The sequence below is a fragment of the Anopheles coustani genome, chromosome 3 (assembly GCF_943734705.1).
Source record: "Anopheles coustani chromosome 3, idAnoCousDA_361_x.2, whole genome shotgun sequence".
Classification (NCBI taxonomy): Eukaryota; Metazoa; Arthropoda; class Insecta; order Diptera; family Culicidae; genus Anopheles; species Anopheles coustani.
The window spans coordinates 90,061,533-90,084,675 of record NC_071288.1 but is presented as its reverse complement, the minus strand read 5'-3'; the positions used below and the strand labels follow the sequence as shown (position 1 = coordinate 90,084,675).

Below are 23,143 nucleotides of genomic sequence, written 5' to 3'. Positions count from 1 at the left end.
CAAACAATCAAAATGACTATTCAATCTTCAAGAAAAAAGAAACATGGTAAATGAATAACTTTGAGTACAACCGTACTAAACTTAAGGAGTACAATAAATGTATCGTGAATTGTTACAGGCAGCTGATGATGTGAACACATTGACTCCCATGATGATAGCCATTTTGATAGAGATAGTGATAGTTGATGGATGATTAGTTCTAAAAAGTAATCACCAGTTGTTGTCCTATGAGTAAATGAAAATGCAACATAAAAATTATAATAATATTAAAAAATAATTCTTTGGGAAGCTAAATCTGTGTTTAGCCTCGGTTTCAGTCGGTTTTATACAGTATGTAAAGAAACTTAATAAAAAACGGATGTACTAAAAAAGTGTGCTTGGCAGTCAACGTGTCAATTGGTTTGATTATTAATTCAAAGACATCTTAATTTTTATTTGTAATTATGTCGTTTATCGTATATTGCATAGATTCTTGTTTTCAATTGTTCATCAACACCTTCTTGTCCGGAGTCTCCGCGAATTCAAAAAAACAAAAGATGCGACAGAAGAACGATATATAGTTTTGAATTCGTCCGGACGATAAGGTGTTAATTGTCGAAATTATCTGTGAAAAACCTAGTTCAAACATTATTTTAGGATCTTTTATAACTTTTACCATATAAACTTCTAGATATTTGAAAGAAAAATAATCAAGAAAGAGTGTCGCACTAGAAAATCAACTTTGTACGATGAGTTGTGTGACTAACTGTATGGTGTCTTTTTTCATTTTTTGTCTTCCAACATCGACTATTGTGAAACAGGTTGCAAAAGGCAAAATTATATTATAAGCGGCTTGTCCTGGTTGCCCGCGTGCCTCCTCTTTGTTCGTTGGCTGCCATCATTGTTGCTACAGTGTTGCCAGTGCCAGTATACACCGTAAAGGGGCGGCCAACAACCGGGCGCCTCCACCTAAGGATCATTGATCGATGTCTACCTTCTCGAGGCATAAAGATGGGAAAGCCTAGAAAAGGTTGAGGAATGGCCCTCCGCACACCCATGCCCCAAGACTTCCTGGTATGCCAGAATTAAAAACAAACCAACTTGGTTTTGTGTATGTGGCTAGAGAGAGAGAGAGAGAGAGAAAGAGAGAGCGGTGCAGAGAACGAAGGTTCAAGATCGATAGCAGCCAATTTCAAACCGGGCCAATGCATTCCTGCCGGCTTTGCAACGCTTCCGTTTCGTTCCGTTTTCCCGTCCGAAAGGGTGTCCTTCGTTTGCCTCATTTGTGCTGTTCGTTCTCTGCAGGTGTCTACCGATTCGTTCTAAGGTTCGCTAAGGGAAAGAAAGAGAGCAGCGCAACGTACGTTGCCAAACTACTCTCTGTGAGGTTCGAGTAGTCTGGTGCCTGGCGACTTCACGGCCAAAAAGTGTGGCCCATGTTGGATGGTTGGTTTTTCGGCCACTCACCGGATCCTCTCCGAGCTCGCACTGCGCAACGCAAAGCGAAGCCAAACGAGAGCTCGACGCGCACGCTCATCCCAAAGGAGCCTCTTCTGACGGGGCGACTAGATGATCCGATCGGATCCGATGAGTGATTCTCAGTGCTGCCCTCGGTGCGATACGACGTGCGAGCTACTAGCAGGCCCCTTTTGCCAGTAGGTGCGCGCTTGATCGGACAAACGGAACAGGGGAACAAACAAGAAGGTTCTAGCTGCCCCAACTGTCAGACAAACGTCATCCAAGCCTTCATCCAGTGTCAGCCGGAGTGTTTGCCAACCCCCCGGGGATCCTGAAGGAAGGAATCTCAGCGATTGAAAGTAAAAAACCCCGCTCGTGCCCGTGAAACATGTCTGTGTGTGTGCCCGTGACGTAAACAACAAGAAAAAAACAAACGGAAAGAAGAAATTCGCTCTACTGTGCGTTTCGTTTCGCGGATAATACCGACACGAGATTCAGTGTTCCCCGATTTTTTTTGTGTGTGTTGTCCTTCTCTCTCTCTCGCGCGCGTTCCAACAACCCCGAATTATCGAGGCCATAACACCACACCAAAGCGAACGCAGTCGACATTCGGGAACGGTTAAGTGCGTTTTAGTACTACAGGCCTGCAAGGAGGTTGAAAAAAAACGGAAAACAGACACACGGCAGGTCGCTGAAACTGAACAACACTCTCCTGCGTGGCAGGAAGAATTTTCACACAAGCAAGCCAAAAGTGTGCGTCTGGTTGCGGTTTTTGTGGAGTGTTTTTGGCCCGCCACCGTTACGAGCTATTGTGCCGAAAGTGAGCCGTGTGTTTACGTGCTATTTTGTGCGCAAAAAGGCTGCAAAGCGGCAAGATTCGGATTCGTACGGGAGTCAAACGCAGCGACAACCTGTTTTTAACTCGTTCGGAGTGGATCGGGACGAAGCTAGATACTGAAAGGTGAATAATTAACGTCACAACTGTCGAATGAACAACTGATGTTTAGAGCTTCACGATGATGTACTAAAACATTTTAAGTAGCTTACATAAAAGAGCAATGAAGACATAGAATTTAAGAAACTCATCTATCCAACAAAAGAACTAAAGTCTAATTAACAAAAGTAAGACTTATCTAAACATTACATAGAAAATCAATACGCTTGCAATTTAGTGTTTTTCGATCGAAACAATAATCGATTGAAAATTATGATTTCAAGAGGAAGTCCTTCAAGAGAATCCGTTTGTAAAATCTGTTCCGGAAAATACGGAACATACTTATGCCATCTTTTCCTTTCCATTTTAATCCAATAAGAAGAGTAAAGTATCTTATGATTTCATTTGATAAAGCATTTCATCATAACATTCTATCGAAGGGAATATTTTTACAGGAAATAGAAATGTAATTACGCTTTTATTGAACATAATGTCGGTGAGCCTACTCAACAGTTGTATAAGGGTGGTGTTCTAAACACTACCGACATTATTTAATGATTCTTTTGTGTAATTTTAAGTCCGTTATCCCAAACACAGTAATAGTTGACAAGTTTACCGATAAGAAAAGCGGACTCTCGAAATCCCTAAAGATTTCGAAAAGCATTCTTAGATTTGGGACTTGCTTTTTAATTCATACTCATTTCAAGCACATCTCAAGAAACTATTAAGAGAAGGATTAGTAAATGGGGAATCGTTTAGCAACAAAATGACGGATTGAAAGCAGATTCAAAGTCCCATTTTATTCTGTTCCGACGGTGATCACTTTGCTACGAAACGTTGGATGTGCGTCGAGACGTTGAAGAATGCGTTCTTTATATGAACCGTCATCTTTCAGCTAGGGCTAGGACGAAATGTAGGGCAGGGCACGGAAGAAAAGGGGACCAAGGTCCGGCAAAGGGGAGAGAGAAGAAAAAAAAACCCGACCGGGACATCCGACGCGGGACAGCTTGGAATGCGCAAAAACCTCATTCTGTCCGTTCGTCCGTCCTCAAGTTTTTGGGTGTCTGCTTGCGTGTGTGCGTATTGGTGTCTTCTGGCGGCGTCCACTGCAGCTTGAAAGGGCTTCACAACTGCCAGAAAGGGGGGAGGGAAACATGGGTGGGTTGGCAAAGGAAATCGTATGGAAATCGATCCACACGTCGGCGGAAGGGAAAAACGCGATGCGATGCGCAACGGCTCGCCTGCGCCTAACCTTGAGAAGGGCTCGTGAGGGTGTTTATTTCGCTCGCTTTTCCACCTGCACACACACACACACACACCTACCCACATACACACTAACGGATCACCGCCCTCCCGTGGTGTCGCCGAAATGGTAGAAGCGGTTTCGGATTTAAAGAGTTGCGTGTTTTCATGTCGCTGCATCGCGTTGCTGATCGATCAGATCGAGACGGAGGTTTTCACGCACTTTTCCTCTTCACTCATACACAAACGCTGGCGTTACGTCACTACCGAGCGATCTATTACACACTGATGATTAGAACTCTTGAAGGCAAACAGCAATCATGCGAGCAAGTTGGCTGCCGAAAGAAAAGGAATGAAAAAGAAAAACCTCCCAACCCCAACGTCGTTGTCGGCAATTTCCAAAAATATCCACGTCTCGCTGGCAAAACCCCGCCGAAAGCACCATGCAAGCGGAAAACGCCACCAGTCGATCGGAAAACAGATCGTACAGCACAAGTTGGAAACCCGTCGGGGGGGAGGATGGTGTGGTTGGCGTAAGTGAGTGGGTGGAAAAATGAACCCGTCAATGTTGAGACGAAGTCGGTGCGGCGGATGGTGGTGGCGGAATGGTTCACTCCGGAGCATTGTTGGCTTCACGATATGTCCACCTTTTTTTTCTTCGGCGGGGGGAGATGGAATAGACATGGAAAACCATCGCGAAATGCGCGAACCCCAGCTGCGTCATTCGTTGCAAATCTGCTGGCAACACTGGCCAGCCGCGCGTTTCGTTTACATTGCGTGATCGTCTACTTCCGGAGCGATGACTCACCCGCCGCCTAGGATTGTCTTGTTCCGATCGGAACGATTCGATTGTCCTTAAAAGGGAAAGTTGTTTACGGAAGCCCGGAATGTGTGTGGGATGACGGCAAGGTTTATGGAAATTTAATTTGAAGTTTCGTAGAATTTTACTTACATTAAATAATCTTCGATCTTTTTCTGAACACCTAAACTACTAAACTAGACATGTTGTTTGTATACTAGGCAATAGTTTAAGTACATCTGTCCCTAATAATAGCTTCTCTCTTTCTCCTGGAACACATATTTGTTGGCGTCTTAAAACCCTCAACCAAATAAAAACAACAAGTACATCCTCACTTTTTTTAACTCAGCAAAGGTGAATGAATTGTGGTAAGAGAAGAGGAAAACGCGATAGGAAAAAACCCTACAAACGCCACATTGCCACTGGTCAACCGGAAGTGGGAAACGGCTTACCGTGATCCTAACCTCGCCCTCCCCAAACCTCCCCCTGGCACCGTTGCGCGTGTTTGTTTGTGTGTGTGTATGTGTGTGCGATGTGCTTTCGTTTATGAACCGAGAGTGAGAGCCACAGTCATGGTCAGGGTTTTCACTGAACTGTTGGCACGCACGGATTTTCGTTCGAATCGACATCGATCGATCGGGGTTTTCGGGGTTCGAACGCGGGCGAGGGTTGAGGAAACACGAGCCAAGGTAAGAAGGGAGGGGGGTGAAAGTGAAAGTGAAAAAAGAAGCGAAAAATAGTTTTTGCTACGCCACGCTAATTGAACGATGCGAACAATTTGAACTCATTGGCGCATTATCGATCGAACGGAGCGGTTCGCAGTGGCTTGCGGGACACGGGACAGTAAAGGTATCTGAACTTCGAACCGGTTAAGTACACAGAGAGCCACAGAGGACCACAGATTACCATAGCAAAGTTCAAGGTGTAATCCTTGGGAGAACAAGTTTGAAGGAGTTCTGCAATTAGCGGGCAATTAAATTTAACGATGAATTCAAATGTTTCGATAAACATTTCCATTCTAATCAGGTTCATTTGTGTCGTGAAGTAGACTTAGAAATTGAGGTTATTTTCTACTATTTGCTTTTCTCTTTGCAATGTATGCTTGTAGTTAGTTTTATATGTGGATAAGATAGTCTTCATATTTTTTTAATTAAATCAAAATGCTATATTTTGTTACTAACTTTTGTTATTTTTTCAGGGTATTCAGGAGACATACAACTCAAGGAAATAAGGATCAGTGAAACTCATATCGTGGAGAATCATCTACAGCCTAAAAAGGACAAGCTAAAATAGTAGAAGAATTGACATTCAACAACAGCTAAACTATATAAACATTCTACTGTTTGATCGTGGAAAACTAAACAGCGTACATCGTTACCGAAAATTTCCATCATTGGCCGGAAAACGTAATCGGAAGGATAACAACTGTCAACCTAACAGCGTAACGTGGAAAAAGGAAACAACCAAGAAGATAACAAACCTCAAAGATGATTCACGTCGACGAAACAGACCCTCTCGGTGGTAAGTGAATGTGTTGAGAACCAACTCTAACCCATTTTTTCGTCACATATTTTCAACGTTCTATTCACAGCAGGTTTTTCTTTCATTTGTGTGCTTGTGTTGCTTTGGTCCCTAGTAGTGATTGAACGGATGGTTTTTATATTACGTCATTGGTTATCGTTGCTTTTATCTTTACCGCCAAACCGACTTTTCATACTCTTTCCATTTTATCCATGAGAAATAACTTCTCGTTAAGTTATATCTTCTGTAAAACAATTATTTTTGGTGTTGTTTCAACATAGTCCACTCTGTTATCGGGTCTTCCTTACATTAGTATTTTCTGATTTGATTTATTACTAATTTATATTTAATCGTTACCATATTCACCCATTAGTACAATTTGAATGGCATCGATTCTCTCTTCAAAATAATTCACATTGTCAATTTGTACCAACTACTGGGCGCCTCCATCTTGTCACGTGTTTTCCTTTTAAAATCGCCCGGAAGGTTATGTAAACCTAGTTCAAACAAAACAGAATAATGAAAGTGGAATTTGATTACTCTTTTTATACCATGTTCTACAAAATGGTAAACAAGTTACGCGAGTCTCAAGCGACAACTTTGCCTCCCTTTTTTTTTGTTTCTGTGTTATGTGTTAGTATCCTTCCGTTTTAATATAAGACTCACAAATTGTCATACTCCTCTTGAACTTGATGTAAACCGTAGCAGTAAATAGTTGTTAACGCTTCTGTTACCTCACCTTACGACTTACGACTTTTTTGCGGTTTATTTTCATTTACCTTTTCCCACAAACAGACGCATTCGTTTCAAACGCTTTGTCGAAGGAGCTGTCAGGTTGTTTTTGGATTTTGCCTTTTGCCTGTACCGTTCAAAATAACTTACTAGCGACAATTTGTGGTTGGTTGGTGGGTTGGTTTTTGTTTTTCTTCCCCTCGAGCAGCTCGAGACAAATAAATCTGAACCGTGAAAGTAACCAGCATCCATCTGGCCAGGGGGAAAGCGTACGGTGCGAATTGGCTCGACGACAGGCCACAAAGAGCGTATGGAGGCACACGTTTTGGCACATTAATTTTCTCCTCACGGTTCCGTTTGTTTCGTCCGTCTTCCCGGACCCACCTTTCTTCACTTGCTTTGAATGAAACTAACGGCCAAACCATGGAAAGGGAGAGTACACCGAATGGAAAAAATACACTCGCAAATCAAACGCTTAAAATTCCGATCCCTCAACAGGTCAATTCGTGACAATTAATTGCATACGTCCGCCCAACCCCACCGCCCGTGGAATGTGTGGTCTGCTTTCCTATCCCTTGTGTTTTGGCTGTGGGGAGAATATTTTCCTTTCATTTTCCAACGGTCATACACAGGCGTTTTTGCTTCTTTTCCCTCATTCAAACATTTCTCCATTGCGTTGGCGTAGTAGTGACCGTGCACACAAACACACATGCTTGCCCACATGGCTCATTTTCGTTCGGCTTTCCTTTTTCCCTGCCGAAGAGAAATTGTTTTCCCTCCTGTGGGTTCATGTTCACGAAGAAAAATGATACTCTGAATTTGCAGACTGAGCAAAAATACAAACACCTTTCTAATGATTTCCTTGCCCTGCCCCGTTTCCGATTTCCCACTACCGCTCGAAGCTACACGGAGATTAATGATTGTCATGCTGGAGGTCACCCTGCGCACGCCACGGGGACTATCAATTCGCACCAAAAATAACTAAATTTCTCTGAGTGAAAAGAAAAACGAAATGGAAACAAACTAAACAGTTGTCGTTGCAAAATCACACAAGGTCAAACAGTACGCATTGGGGGAAAAACTTACTACAAGCTGGTGGTTTATTTGAAGAACAAAAAAACTATAAAAGTAATAAACAGCATAGAAAAGGAAGGAAGTATTCTGATTGTAAAATGCTTCTTTACACATTTTCATGACCATTTTGTTTCACGTCCACTTAACTGCATTAATTTGTTTTTCTTCCACTGCTCAATTGTTTTCCCCAAGTTTTTCGAAGCCTCTGCGGGAGCGAATGCTATAAATAAAAGAAAAATAGTCACGCTGATGCAGTCTAAATACGAAACGTCGCAAAACACATGGCGCCATGCACCGCAAGAATGGGGTGCATGTGTTTTTAACCTTTCAGATCAGCTCTTTTTGCCTTTTCGTTCGGATTTTGTTGCTGTTTCTGCAATAAAATTTTGTTTTTACCATTTCCACCGCGCGAATGGGCAAATAGGTTGTGACCTCTGGTGGTGATTATTTTCTTTCACCATTTCCCACCGATCGCTTGATGATGATGATGATGATGACGGTTAGCACCTCGGTTCGGTCGGTTGAAGAAAACGGAAACCTAAAGTTCAGTGAATCGATCGTTCAATCGATATTGACGTTTTTGTTCGTTCTGCTTCATTTCCCTCGCACTTGTTGGCGTTTCGAAATGGCAAGGAAATCGATCGCGTAAAAGAAAAAACAAGGCAATGAATACATACACACACACCACAAACTCCCATATGATGTTGATGGATGGACGGAAGTGGGAAGAAAAACCACACGGAAAAACACCAAACCGTCCGGGCGGGCAGAGTGGGAAAATTTGTTCCGCAGCCAAACGCGTTCCCGCTGGCAAAGATTAATGCACGAACATGGGCCCATGCCGGTGGAAAACCCCCTCCCCCTGGTCAATCTCGAGGGAGGGCGAAAATTCGGGTGTTAAAAATGAATGGATTTTGATTGAGACGGACGCAAACACGGCTTCTGGCGGCGGCCAACCTCGGCGGACCTCGGGCAACCGAAGATGCATTGGTTTTGGCCCGGTGGGCTGGGTGGAAAAACTACTCCCACCAGCACACACTCCCCCCATCTCGCTCCTTCCGTTTCCGTGCATTTTCAAGATCATCTTTAGTTTTTTTTCCACCGGCGGGGGTTGTTGTTTGTTTAGTGAGGTTAGGTCGGCACGCCTTCGTGACGGCCGTTCATCGGCGTTTGGCGCAAAAACGCCGTTCCGTTGCGGCCCATTTCCTGCGGCGATGATTGCAATTTCCCGAAATAAAGACCCCGCCGCCACGGGGGGTACCGGAAACCGGTTGGCCCCCGGAAGAGAATAATAAATATTAGTGAACCTCGGTAGGGGAAATAATTGGGAAGTCAAAGGAAATGGTGCATTTTCATCGAAGAAAAAGCCCTTTGCCAGAAAACAGTTCGTGCGTCCGTTCGTGCTCTATCATTTCAACCGGGTTTTTGGCAATTCGTTTTCCCGGGCATTGACCGGTTGAAGAAGAGCTACACTCCCCCCTTCAGGGACGAGGAAATCTGCATTTGTATCGTTGCGAATCATAATGACAATATTTAGCACAACCCAGCTTTTTCCCACGCGCAAAAATAGTCTCCTCCTTTGCCAATTTCGACCGGTAGCGTTTATACGGACGATTGAGGCAATTTTTTCGACCTATTACCCGACTGATGGTTTATGAGGTAATTATCCCGAAAGTAATTGCGTGTGGACGAGAAGGAACACTAGTTTTGCTTCAAGGTTGAGAAGCGTTATACTAAATTGCTTTGAGCTGCGCAATTTGTAAACGGATGCACTTCGAGGTGCTTAGTCTTCTACTTGAAGATACTAAAACCCAACATTGGTAGAACGTTTTTTTCGAGAACATCCATTTATGGATTGTTTTATTATAGATATTCTACAGTTGCTATGATCATATGAAAAAAACGTATAGAATAATGTTTGAAATGTATTTCATTGTTATGATAATTCAATTACGTTTTAACACGTTGACTGCCACGGGTTTTTTTAGCACACTTTTTAGTACACTATTTCATTAAATATTTCATTTCATTTTATTAAATTAAATTTGTTTATATAATGTTTAAAACCGACGGTCTAAGGCTAAGCAAAGACTTGCCAGCTCAAAGAATGAGTTTTTAATATGATTATATTTTTAATGTTGCATTTTCATCTACTTATGGGACACATGGGTTACTTATGGGTTTTGTAGCTCAAAACTGACCTATGCTATGTTTGAAATATTGTACTAAACATATTTTATTCAATCCTTGGATTGCCGTTATATTCAAAATAATTACTGTTATGTTTACTAAAGGGTTAATGTGTTTGAGCACTCGCCATTACATTGCTTTAGTTTACAAGCCAATCAATACAAGCTTTATTTACACTTTTCCTATGGCGTCTTAATTATTCCTTTGCATTTCCCTCCCTGCAGGCTTATCGCTAAGTAACACGTCAATTTCTGTCGGTTTTCTAGAGTGTAGCCAGTTCAACCGAAATGAGTGCCGATGACATGTTTATATTGTAAATCATCCGCCAAGCATGTCGATAAATTCCCACTCGCCATTTACGGTTGTCACGAGCATTACATTTTCGTGCTCAGTTCAGTCGGATGGTTGAAGTAGCAAAAAAATCGCAAGATTGCCTCGTGGCACAACGCCAGAAGATGGTGACATGATGAAAAAAAAGTGCACGACATGATCCCGCCCCACCTTAATACCTCCGCCCGAGAAAAGATTCCGTTGATCGTATCTTCGAGTGCCAAAATCATTTCCTCAATCATGATCATGCAGGACACGGTGGATGTTTGAGTGGTTGAGGAGGGGCGAACGCTGGTTGCCAACACGGACGAGGAAATAAACAGTGATTTAATTCGGCGCAGAACATACATAACCTCTCTGCTCAGCCCGACTCGCGTGCCCTCCTCCCAAGGATGGGTCGTTCTACGACTTCCCTATAAACTCTTGCAAGCGCCGGGTTGAAGGCTGACTCACGCGCTGCGGAACGAAGAGGGTTAATTAATCCAACCCTAACGTCTAAACGCAGACGGCCGTCTAAATCCAACAACCCGACACCGTGGGCGAGACGTAAAAAGTAAACACTCAAACACACCGAAACCAAGCAGGCGCAAAAACAGTTGATTTCGCACTGGAAAATCGACCGGTTGTCATTACGGCTACAGTTCACATGATTGGTCGTCACTGTCCACCGTGCTGGGGACTTTTTGCGGTGGTGTTTTCAACGTATTTATAGTTGTAAGTGGAAAATTGGTTCTCAGTTCACCTTCATTCGTATGGCATCCCGGATCGGATCATATCGATTTTGTCGAAGGAAAGTCCTTAGGTGCATAAAAAACGGTACGGGCGGGGTTTTGACGGTCAACAAGCGGTCACCGTGTCACTTGCACTTGACATGCTCCCGGGACAGGTTGACTGCATCGCTTCGACCGTTTGCCAATCGATGAGAATTTCTTCTTTTCGATGGTAAACTGTTACAAGGTCTATTTTTCATTTTATTATGTTTTGCATAACACTGTTATGTCTAGGAAAATGACAAACTGAGTCTAGGAGCAGGATTAAATAGATTTCAATTGATTCCTTTCTTAACACGTTGACTGCCAAGCGATTTATTAAACCAACGATGTTTGAAGGCTAAGCAAAAACTTCCCAAAGAATTGATATTAAATGTTACTGAAGTTTTTATGTTGCGTTTTCATTTATTTACGGGTCAAAAATGAGTGTTAAAACAATTAAATCTATTTGTTGTTGAATTAACAAACCCAAAAATATTTAAGAACAAAGTTAAGAAAAATGAATTTGAAATGAAATTAATTTTAACATTAGTTAAATTGAGTTTAAGAAACACCTAGTATTTAAAATATTTTTAACAAAAGTTTGTAGCAATAATTATAAATAACACTTTTTTGTAATATGTACAATAAACAAAGGAAAGTGCATTAAGCAATCATATCCCTGTGGAAAAAACATATCCCTGTGATTCGGGTCGGAATAAGGAGTAGACTTATAGGATCTTAGTAAAAATAGTGGAGAAAAAGGCGAAACAATAAAGATTGGAATAGATTATAAGAATAAATAAGGAAGTGAAAATTAACGAGCTCAAATTCTTACATCCATAAGAACTGACTCGAAGTGAACGATAAATCCATTTCAATAAATCTTTGTCTTCAAAGCATGCAAAGCAAATAAACCTAACATGCAAACAAACAAAATATTAGAAAAACAAGCGCTAGTAAACTACTTAAAATCCAATTATGTAGGAAAATATATACTGGCAGTTATCAACAAGAGGTTTACAAAATTTGAGGTTTTTAAAATATTTGGTTTTCAAACAGAAACGATGAAACGATGAAATGATACACGAATTAACAAGTGTAAGATTGACTAAAAACATTGATAGAACCCAACATGACATAACAAAAATGTATACAAGAAATGAAAAAAAGGAAAAGTCTTATAAAAAGTCCCAAAAAAGTGTCACTCGAACGATTTCTCAACCACTCTTGACGAAAAAGCAAAACTGCATCACTAGCAAACACCACCGTAAAGATGCCATCGTGTGCATTTGTTTTGATAACAACAGGTTTCCTATTTGTGTTGTGCCTTGAGTTGAACCGTTTTACTTTTTCCTCTTCCCCCTTCGCCAACCACTTCTCATTAATCGTTCGGTTCTATTTCGCAGATGTGCCGCCAGCGTTCCCGTACCGGGAGGTGGAAATTCAGCGCGGTGTCGACCCGAAACAGTTGTACGAGCTCAGCTCGGAGCTCGGCAGGTAGGTTCGGGCTGTGCGGGGACCTAAAATTAGAACCATTCGAGTCGCAGTCGTCGTGGTCGTCGTCGTGGTCGTCGTCTCCTTGTGGCCGATGGGTAGTGGTTTTTCGATGGCGATTGTCCATCTTTCATCATCCGTTGACGCGGGGACGCCACTGCCCCGGGTCAGGTGCATTCCTGTCCGAGAGGAGGTGCATCCCGCAAACGACGTCTTAGTCAACGCTGGGGCCGGGGAGGAGAGGGTGGGAAAATGTTTTTCCATCTCCAACCGACGGCGAACGAAGATCGGTGACGAAGTTGAAGAAGAAAAAGATGGTAACGGGGCGACATCGGGCGAATGTCGTTCGATGTTGAAGCACCTGTTTAGTCTCGCGGATGGGTGGAATGGTCCGGCATTTGTGGCCACTTAATTCTTCCCTCCACAGGCCCTTCTTCTTCACCATTCGTTTTACAATCCTCGTGCCGAAGGGTCATATATCCGGCGTGAGAGGAAAATTAGTTTCCCGTCGAAGGCGCTTGAATCGATACCGCCATCGCACGTGGTAACGATGTTAAACGTTGTCTGGCTTTTTTTCCGGTGTCCGGGGATGGGAGAAGTCTTACATTTCTACGGAGGTTCGCTGCACGTGTTTCCGAAACGTTGACTTTGAAGTTCGCCAAGCTGTCCTAGATCGACGGTTCGTACTAAATGGTTTCCATGCGACCATTATCGCAAAGAACTATTTCCCCGACCTACGGTTTGTGTAAAATGTGAAGGTCTTGAAGGTAGTAAAACGTAGCAAAACAGATGGTACAACTCAGTGCTGTCGTTGGAAAACGAGAAGCCACTCGTTTAGTTTTTAGTACATCTCCCGTGAATTAACTGGTGCTTGCAAAGGTTAAACGACGATGGATAATTAACAGCTAGTACCAGTTCGTTATACATCACCCATCCACGACGCCCGAGCAGAGAGTGTCCAAAACGCAGCATCAAAATTTTACTCCATCTGACACATTGAGGATAAATCTTGCCCACCTTCCCTTCGGAAAAAACAGGCCATCCCGTCTGAACTTTAGATTAATGGGATTTCTTAGTGGCCCATGCGCGGTCATGCGTCTCGCGTTCGACACGGCAAAAGTGTTTAAAACGGTTTCAAAACGGACCACGGAAATTGATCGTTTGCTTCGAAAGTGAAAAGTGTCCACGGTGCGAAACCAACAGCGACCAGGCGCCTCCATCGTGAAGGGAAAATTAGCGCACGAAAAATGAAAGCGTGAAATGGGAACAAATTTATTTTTAAGGAGGCGCCAAAATGGAATTTCCAGTTCTGGAATGTTTGTGCCATTTTTGCGGTTTGTTCACTTGGGAGGTGGAAAACTGTTTAGTTGAAAGACGGTCAATGATAGGGAGGGAAATAAATGAAGAAAACTAAATGGAAATGTCTAACGAAGTGCTCCCTCTCTCTTTCGCCAGGGGAAAGTTTGGCGTCGTGTACAAGTCCAAGGAAAAGTCGACCGGCGTCCGGCTGGCGGCGAAATTCATCCAGATCCAGAAGAAGGGCGACCGGCGCAACATCGAGCGGGAGGTGCACATGATGAACGTCCTGCAGCACTCGAAGATCGCGCAGCTGTACGCGGCGTTCGAGTTCGATCGGACCTTTTGCGTCATGATGGAGCTGTGAGTGGTTGATGATCTCCTCCCAGTCTCTTCTCCCCTCGTGTGTACTAAATTCCTTTTCTTCAATCATCTTCTCCTCCCAGCGTCGAGGGCGGCGAGCTGTTCGATCGGGTGCTGGACGACAAGTTCATCCTCACCGAGCGCGCCTGCTCGATCTTCATGCGCCAGATATGCGATGCGGTCGCGTACATCCACGGGAACAACATCATTCACCTGGACATGAAGCCGGAGAACATCCTCTGCCTCACGGAGGCCGGCAATCGGATCAAGATCATTGACTTCGGGCTGGCGCGCGAGTACGACCCGGACAACAAGCTGCAGGTGCTGTTCGGTACGCCCGAGTTCGTCGCGCCCGAGGTGGTCAACTTCGAGGCGATCTCGTTCGCGACCGACATGTGGAGTGTTGGTGTCATTGCCTACGTGCTGTAAGTACCTTCCTTTTTGTACCCTACCCTACCTACTAAAATCAACGATTGTCATAATTTATCTGGGCAAATTTGCTTCGGTAAATTAATTATTTGTTTTTGATAATGAAATGTTGCGAGTAAGACAGACCAATTGAACAATTGTTGATAACAGTAAGAGCCTTACAATCTCAAATGAGTATGAACCAAAATTAAGAAAAGTCTACTAAATAAAACTATAACTTAAAATCACTTAACACGTTGACCCCCAAGCTGTTTTTAGTACAGTTTTTGCACTACGATAATTGTTGATAAAATTTGTTTGTATTCATTAAGCCAATTATTATCGAAAACCAAGCAAAGACTAAGCTTCCCAATAGACTTAATTTTGTAATTATTATAGCTGTTCTGTTTCATTTTTATTTAGTTTAATGTTTTGCAGATGTGTACTTCTTTCAATTTTGTAATCAAACGCACTTATATTTTTATTACTTTTTCTAACAACTTTAAGCCAAATCATATCAAATAAACATGTTCTAAAAACTAAGCTAATGATAGCACCAAGAATGATAGAGGTAGTTCTAAATCTAAGGTAGTTTAAAAGTCAGAAGTAGAGTTTAGTGCGTAAGTTCATCTTGTACTTCAAACTGGAACGTTCTAGTTTAGATAATAATTTGATTTTTTCGTTCAAAATGAAGCCTCAATCGAAACCGTTTTTCTTATAACTTTCGGAACATGTCATAACAAACTTTAGAAGCATTTTGTGACGAAAGATCGAACGAAAAGGTTATAAAAATGGCTTGCCCTTTTTATTCCCTAGACAACCTAATCAATGCTCCAAAACGACTATAATTTGTTCACCGTATTAATAGCTTTTTGGATACCATTTCAGAGTTTCGGGATTGTCGCCATTTGCCGGCGAAGACGATATTCAGACCATGGGTAACATCACGATCGGACGGTACGATTTTCTCGACGAAGCGTTCGACGAGGTGTCCGAGGAAGCGATCGATTTCATCACCCGATGTCTCGTGAAGGACCAAACGTAGGAAATGCTTCTTCAGTACATCGAATTAGGGAGGATGAAACCACAATTTTGTACTGTTTCAGGAATCGTCTAACTGCCGAGGACGCGTTAAAACACAAGTGGATCAAGCGGAAACCACAGTACTATCCGACGAACCGGCGTCCGTCCATCCCCAACTTCAAGCAGATCCTGCTCGAGACCAACAACAACAACACCAATGTGACGGTAGGCGAGAAAGATGTATGCTCGATACGATGCTGAAAAAGGTTTCCTTTGTGCGGGCAATATCTAATCCCTTCTTCGGTTCGTTCAATCTGTTTTAGAACAATGAAATCGACAAGGAAAACCTTAAAGACCTAGTCGGCAAATGGAACGACACGCCCAACAATCGGTACGCGTTCGAGCAGGACACGGAAAACATTATCGCACCTTCCGGCGAGTCGGTGCAGCTCCGAAGGCCAACGTTACCGGAAGTGAGCGGGCTGGCGAACGGTACATCCGGCAGCCGGAGAGGCAGCATAGCGCGGGGTGAGTGTGAGCCACCGTCCGACCCCAAACATTCGTTTTTGGATTGTTCTATTTCGTGCCTTTTTCGAATGGCTACGCATTTTTGTTGTGCAATGGAATATCGCTCATTTCGCCTCATCACCGTCATTATCATCATCAGCAACAGAATAATTGTGCCTTTCTTCAATTGGATTTAACTGTTCTTCGACAAGTCAAAAGGCAACTGACTCATATGCAAATCTTAGCTTCGGCGAAATGGTTGTACTAAATTATTTTCTGAAAAAAATGCATCGCATCTATCATCTCATCTGAACGAGGATTTGATTGATAATTCTCATCAAAGGATGAAATCAAATGTTTTTTCAACGGTTCCGATTATGTCTTTGTAAATATGTATAGTAGACAAACCATACAACTAACGCCAAACTTCTCTCTCGTTTTTCTTCCCTTATTTTACCCATCGCTCTTTCTCTCAACTCCGATTTTCGCTTTTGTCCATCGGATCGGGCTGTTAAACAATAATTGTGTGTTTGGACCGGAATTAACTTCCCTTTCTTCTTGACCCCCCTCACCTCCTTTCGACCGCCTGCAGACCGAGACAGCAAGCTGAGCATACTGTTTCCACTGTAGGAAGGCCACCTAGTTTGCGGCCATTAGTTTTGTTGTAGCTCTTTCGTCGTACTAGGCAAACTATTTTTAAACCTAAATTAATTGAAGCCTCTCCGCACTCCGAACCGGATGGCCTTAACTGATGGGAGAATTTCTGACCATCGAAAAGAGATTCTGATACTTGAACGCGACGACCCTCACTGACGACCCCACCGACGACGACGAGACAGCGACTTGGATGAAGAGCAATGTAAAGAAAAGTAGTTTGTTTACTTTGTGCCGTAGTGATACCATCCCCTTATTTTTTATTCTCTGCCGGGTAACAGTTTTTGACTGCCGTGTTGTGGTGTACTAATAACCGGTTTGCCCGATTTGAAGGGTTTGCCAAACACGAAACACACAGAAGAAAACTTTAAAACCGATACAGAAGAGACATGACCATTGCCCAAAACCGGATGCAAAATGTTTCTATAATTTGGAAAATAAAGCTATTGATAATAAGCTGCACATTAAAGCAAAGACAGATACAAGAAATATAGACAATCACATACACTAAATCTAATACAAAGCCATTACAAAACCAAAACACAGTTATATTCCCTGTGATGACTTAACCTTTTGTCCCAATTCCATATCTTGACTGTACTAAATGTGTACCAAAATAGCACTCAATCCGCTATACACCCTAACGAAGATCGATTTTTCCATGGTTGCTAAAAAGTGGATCGATGTGTAGTTTATAGAAAGTTGATAGATTGTATAACCTTAATCAAACACTTCATGTACTTCATCCTCTGCAAATCTTCATCCCTTAATCAAGCGTACGATGTAAACAATCTTCGTTTCGATCGTAATTTGTTATAGCTTACTAATGTTTGCTTTGCTTTCCCTTTGTTTCTTGTGCTCTTTTCTTTTGTCGCTTTTACTTTGTTTTTGTACTAATTCCAACCGAACGCTTCCAAACGAATTTGGAATTTCGACAAATCGTTGCGCTCCTCGACCAAACTAATCTGCTGCTGTTGCTGATGATGACGATGATGATGATGGGGACGTTGGAAACATTTTGGAAAAACCCCTCCCAATATGCAGTTTACCGAAGGCGCACCGATGCCGAGAAGGTTTCCCTGGTGCTTGTAAACGATGGCTTTGCTTCGGAGGACTAAATTGCTATGGTGCGATAAGTGGTTTTAATTTGCTTGCTCGATGTGTATATGCCAATGATGTACTCTTCTTGTATTCGGCACGCTGTGTAGAAAGCTCGATGGCGCTTACTAATCCAAGCTATGCGCTGCATTTTCCCGTCTTTTCCTTCGCTTGCAAACCCTGCAAAACCAACAGGTGCCGCGATTGGGAATGGAGAGGAAACTAACGACAACGACGAGGATAATGACGTAGAAAATGAGGCACCAAACGGAGGAGGCGGTATGGCGCCTACTAAGATTCAGCACAACAGTTACTACGATGGCAGCCCGAAGGAACAGCACGCAAGCTGGGAGCAGACTGCTTCCTCGCTTCAGTTAAACGACCATCCGACGATTGAGGCGGTGAAGTTACGGGAGGAGAACGTCAACAAGTGTATTGTCACCATTGAAAATGCAAATGATTCTTATCCGTCCACTAACAAGCAAACAAATGCACCGGCTAGCGAGCGTAACGCAAGCTTTGACAGCTGTCAGATGAGTGTAACGCCTAACGCTGCTCGTAGTAGCTTTGAGAGCGGCGTGAAGCATGAGGTTAGGTGTGGCGACCATAGCTCTAGCAGTAGTAGTATTTGCAGTAGTGATAGCAAAGCCAGTATTAGTAGCTTAAGCGATGGCTTGACGAGCGAACAAGCGACGGACACTAACAACCAACTTGCGTTTGCTAATGCACCCGAAAACGCGAACGGTGGACTCGAGCCGGCAGCGAGTTCCCCGGCTGCCCCTTGCTCTTCCTTGCTCCCGTGCTCACCTACTGATACCAAGGTTCACGTACACCACCGTACGTCCCTGTCCTCCGGTTTCTGCCTCTCTACAGATGGCGCGGACGGTGAGCCTACGAGCGATACAGGCGTTCCAAAACGAGACGTCTCGTCGGAGAGGGCACAGGAATCGGCAGCCCAGGAGTCGGTACCGACCTCCGAGCACCGGGATCAGGTACGTGACGATTTGCGTAAACTGTCCGATTTACTAAAGCTTTCCCTCACGACCACCACTACGGCGGTGAAGGACCCGGTAACGTCGCCCGTTTCGGCAGCGTCCGAGGGTGACGCGGAGGCGTCCAGTTCCGCGTCCATCGCATCTTCCACGTCCACCGTCGAGCTGGACAGCGATCTCGAGAACCTGAAGTCGAAGGTGAGCACGATGATCCGCACGTCGCGCGCGCAGAACAAACTGAACGAGCTCGCCCAGCGACCGGAGTTCCTCGCCAACGATCCTTTCAAGCTGCCCACGTTCCGCTTCCTGCCGAAGTCGATCAGTCTCTGCAACGACGACTCGGTGTTCAAGGAGAACTACACCAAGTTCTGCGATCGCAACAACGGTGGCTCGCAGTTGACGCAGCCGACGCTGCCGGAGGAGAAACCGGCACCGAAGTCCGAAAACGCCGTGCGGAAGAAATCCTCGACCGGTGGAATGTCGATGAGGAAGAAAAAAGAACCCCAGGAAACGTCGACGTCCACGTCCACCGTAACGACGACCACGTTCTCCAGCACCAGCTCGGGTAAGATCGCGTCCACAACCACCACGGTGCGGAAGACGATCGTCAAGCAGCAGAAGGTGTTGGACGTGGAGGACGTGAATTCGACAGAACCCCGGAAGTCTCTCGCTCCGACAAAGAGTCTCGACAGTTCGGCGTCATCCACGACAACGACGACGACCCATGCCATCCTAACGCCTACCGCTTCGATCAAACGGACCAAGTTCCGCGTCAACCAGATGAGCAGTCGGGACGTTCCGGTGGCACCACTCAACTCCACCGTCGCCCGAAGGTACCTCGAACGCAGCGGCGTACTGGGAACGTCCAAGGATCAACCAGAAGCAGTAGGGAAGATGCACCTGCACCCCAGCTCGGCTGCTGCCGACGACTCCGTGACGGCGAACAACCTGCGCAACAGTGCCCTCAAGCTACGCAGCCTTTCCGTCGACTGGGACGCGGTGGACGTGGCGGTCGAGAACCGCTCGATGAAGACGATCAACAGCTTCCTGAAGCGGCATGCCGTTGCCAGCTCGGCCGTGCGACAGATACAGGCACAGCTCGAGGCAACCATTACGACGCACAAGTGAGCCCCGTCGTTGGCCCGCCGCGGACATGTGGAGAGGCGTTAGAGTTTAACGGAGGCAAGCGCCTCAAAGGAAGCCGTCGAGAACGATTGTACATACAATTCGCACGATCTTATACGCCATGTGTATTTATACGTAGTATTTAGAGGTTTAGGTCAAGGTGGCTACGGAAAGGGAGCAACGAGCGAGAAAGCGAGGTTATGTTATGTGTTATATTTCCTAGGTCCTAGGGTGGTTGCCGTCGTACGCACACCGGTGTTGTAGAGCTTAGCTGACAACGTAAAACGAAGCACGGTTGTACTTTACTTTTCTTTTCGCGATCACAAACATTGGAGATAGGTTTAAGCACGTTTGGGCTTGGTACCAGCTTTACCACAACGCCCAGCAAACGATAAAAAGGGCACTGGTAAAAGGGACGCTTGTGTAAGTTTCCCCTTTGACAAAGGGGGTCAGTGCAGATGCGATTTCCGGTGCCTTGTTGTCGACATGAGAAGTATGTAATGGTGTAAGCTTATGTGGAAATAAAAAGTATAATTAAGATCATAGAGTATGTGCCATTATAGTTGCTAACGGAAGGAATGAATTGGTTCTTTTTTGAAAGAAAATATTAATCAGGTTCGCCGCTTACTGCCACATTAAGTCTTTTGAATCATGTGCTCGCCGTTTGCATACATAAGGGCGCTAGGCATAAACTGCATTAATAATATAGATGGCGCTGCTCGACAATAGCGAAGACATCCGTCACGAGCAAAATGGAAAATTTCCACAACTTAGACCGTTATGTATGTTTTTACCAAATTGAGCCAATATAAAAATACAGTTTTATGTTTTTTTTTTATATATATAACAAATCAAATTTTATTCTTGTGAGTGAAATTACAGATGGAAACAAAGTAAGATAATATTCAAAGAACCATGCTTCAATCAGTATAATAAAAACTCAATAAACTAATAACAAATCACCATATCCTGTTTCAGTTTTCAATACAGCATATCGTATACGATTCCCGAAAAGAGAAATAATGCATTGCTCTCTGAATATTAGATTTCTTTCATAATCTGATATTATCGGCACCATCGTTAGTAACATAAATAACGGACACTTAAACACAGGATATTTTTTTTTGGGATGTATTTTTGTTCATCTCTTTCATATTTTTTATTTTTTTGGTTGTGTTCCTTTCTTTTTTAATGTAATATATCTATGATTTTAATTTTTAATAATTAATAACAATGTACAGTAAAATCAATAGTTTTTTTTTTCATTTCATTTATCTCTTCGGCTTGTACGACGGGGCCGTGTGTTTTCATTTGCATTTCCTTGTGTTCGTGGCTGCATTGCTCTTCGTCTCGGCATTGAACGATTGTTCAAAATTTTCTACTTTTTTTATCATGTATGGTCTCATTGCTCCTGCGGGACGTTGCTTTTTCATGGTTTTATTTTGTCGACTTCACAATGTTTTATAATTTTTGCCAAGAAGTAGTTTGCGCTCCTTTTATTTTATCGAAGCTTACTCTTCGTTTTGGGAGTTTTTTTCAAACGAGACTCGAGTATTCGCTTCTAGTGAATGTCGCGAATGTTTGAAGACATTCCAGCAAACTTTCCCGATTCTCGAAAACAAACACTCGATCCGCATGAAAACTTCCACATGGAACACCCGAAAAAGCAATGTTCTCTTCCATCTTCCACGATTTGGTTTGATTGGTTATTTTTTAAAGACTTTCCTCTCTTTATTAACACGATCCATCGTTTGGTTACTTTTCTGCTTCACTTACCGGTTTGTTTCATTGGGTTTCATTGAGTTGGTTTTTTGTTTTTTTTTCTTTATTTTCATACCTTATTTTCGTACCTTTTCTCTTTCTTAAATGTGCCGTTTGTTCATTTGTCGTTTTTTCCATTACTTTACTTTACTTTACTTTACTTTACTTTACTTTAACGTTACGTTTACGCTAATATCAGCTGTTATACTAATGTTCTCATCCATTTGTCTTCTAGAATTGTTTCAACGTTCTATCGTGCCGATTTGGTTGGCTTGTTTGGTTACGTTTACGCTTTATACTTTACCTTTACCTTTTTGCTTCGTTCCCTCTACCTTCTCTCATCGCTTCGATATCTGTCCGACCGCTTTCCCATTTTTGTTGGTTCCTTCGTTCGTGAAGTTTGCTTAAGTTTCTTAAGTTATTTAAAGGGTTTCCTAATGCTCCTTCGTTTCCCGCTTTTTCGTCTAGCTTAGAGAAGATTTTCTATTTCTTCAGAAAACAAAAAATGATTAACACACAGAATCAGAAAACGGTATTCTAAGACCCCACGCGGAAATGTGCGTGCCCCGCACGGACGTCGGCACGGTTCCTTATCGCTCGAATCGAGTGAGACGATCGGTTTGGTTTCTTTTCCTTAAATGTTTTGCTTTATTTATTTAATAATATGTTTAATCGTTTGCTTCTGGAAGGGCACAAGAGCACGCTAATTCGAAACGGCTGGTTTCGAGGCAAATGTGGAGACACAATTTAGTTTGAATAGCAAGAGCAAAGAACGAATCTACATCCTCCGCGAATAGGCAAGTTCTAATTTTACTCTCCAATAATCTTTTGCTCCCCTTTGCTGTGTGTTTCGGTGTAACGAAAGGAACTCAAAGCTCCAACAAACATACAAACAAACGTACAAACTATTTAACCCACGAACAACACGCTCGGTATCTTCCATTTTTGCGGGGCTTGTTTCTCATTTCCTCATGGTTTTTATTTTCAATAACTGTTTCTTATTCTACCCCGACTCATTTGCTTATAGGAACAAAACGTGTTTTAAAACGTTACATATGGGTGGGTATCTCTTACATTCTTCCTGTACTGCCTCGGGAAGGATGCGTTTACTTCTACGATCCTTCCTTCAGCCATATTTTTTCGTCTCTCGGTTACTTTCCCTGGGATTTCCTCTAGAGGGGGGTGGCATTTATTAAGAGAGTTTATGGAATACATCCCATCCCTTTTGCCTTGTCGGGATAGCTTGCTGAATATTCCTAGTGACTCGAACGCGTGTCCATGTGTGTGTGTGTGTCTGTGTATGCATGTGTGAGTGTACGTGTGAATGATTTTCTCGTTTCAATTGCGGGTGCTTAGGTTATTGAATAGATATATTATTTTTGCTCTCGTGATTTATTCTATGTTTTTGTTT

The 23,143-nt window shown here is 43.3% G+C and overlaps 1 protein-coding gene across 1 annotated transcript; it reads left to right on the top strand.

Moving 5' to 3' along the window:
• The first annotated feature begins 5,880 nt into the window (after positions 1-5,880).
• Positions 5,881-20,510, top strand: LOC131259366 (probable serine/threonine-protein kinase pXi). Its single transcript, XM_058260843.1, has 8 exons — positions 5,881-5,933; positions 12,418-12,508; positions 13,961-14,164; positions 14,248-14,589; positions 15,461-15,613; positions 15,679-15,835; positions 15,919-16,123; positions 18,071-20,510. Exons 1-8 carry the CDS (start codon positions 5,900-5,902, stop codon positions 19,972-19,974), a joined length of 3,090 nt encoding a protein of 1,029 aa, XP_058116826.1. The 5' UTR covers positions 5,881-5,899; the 3' UTR covers positions 19,975-20,510.
• The last annotated feature ends 2,633 nt before the right edge of the window (positions 20,511-23,143 follow it).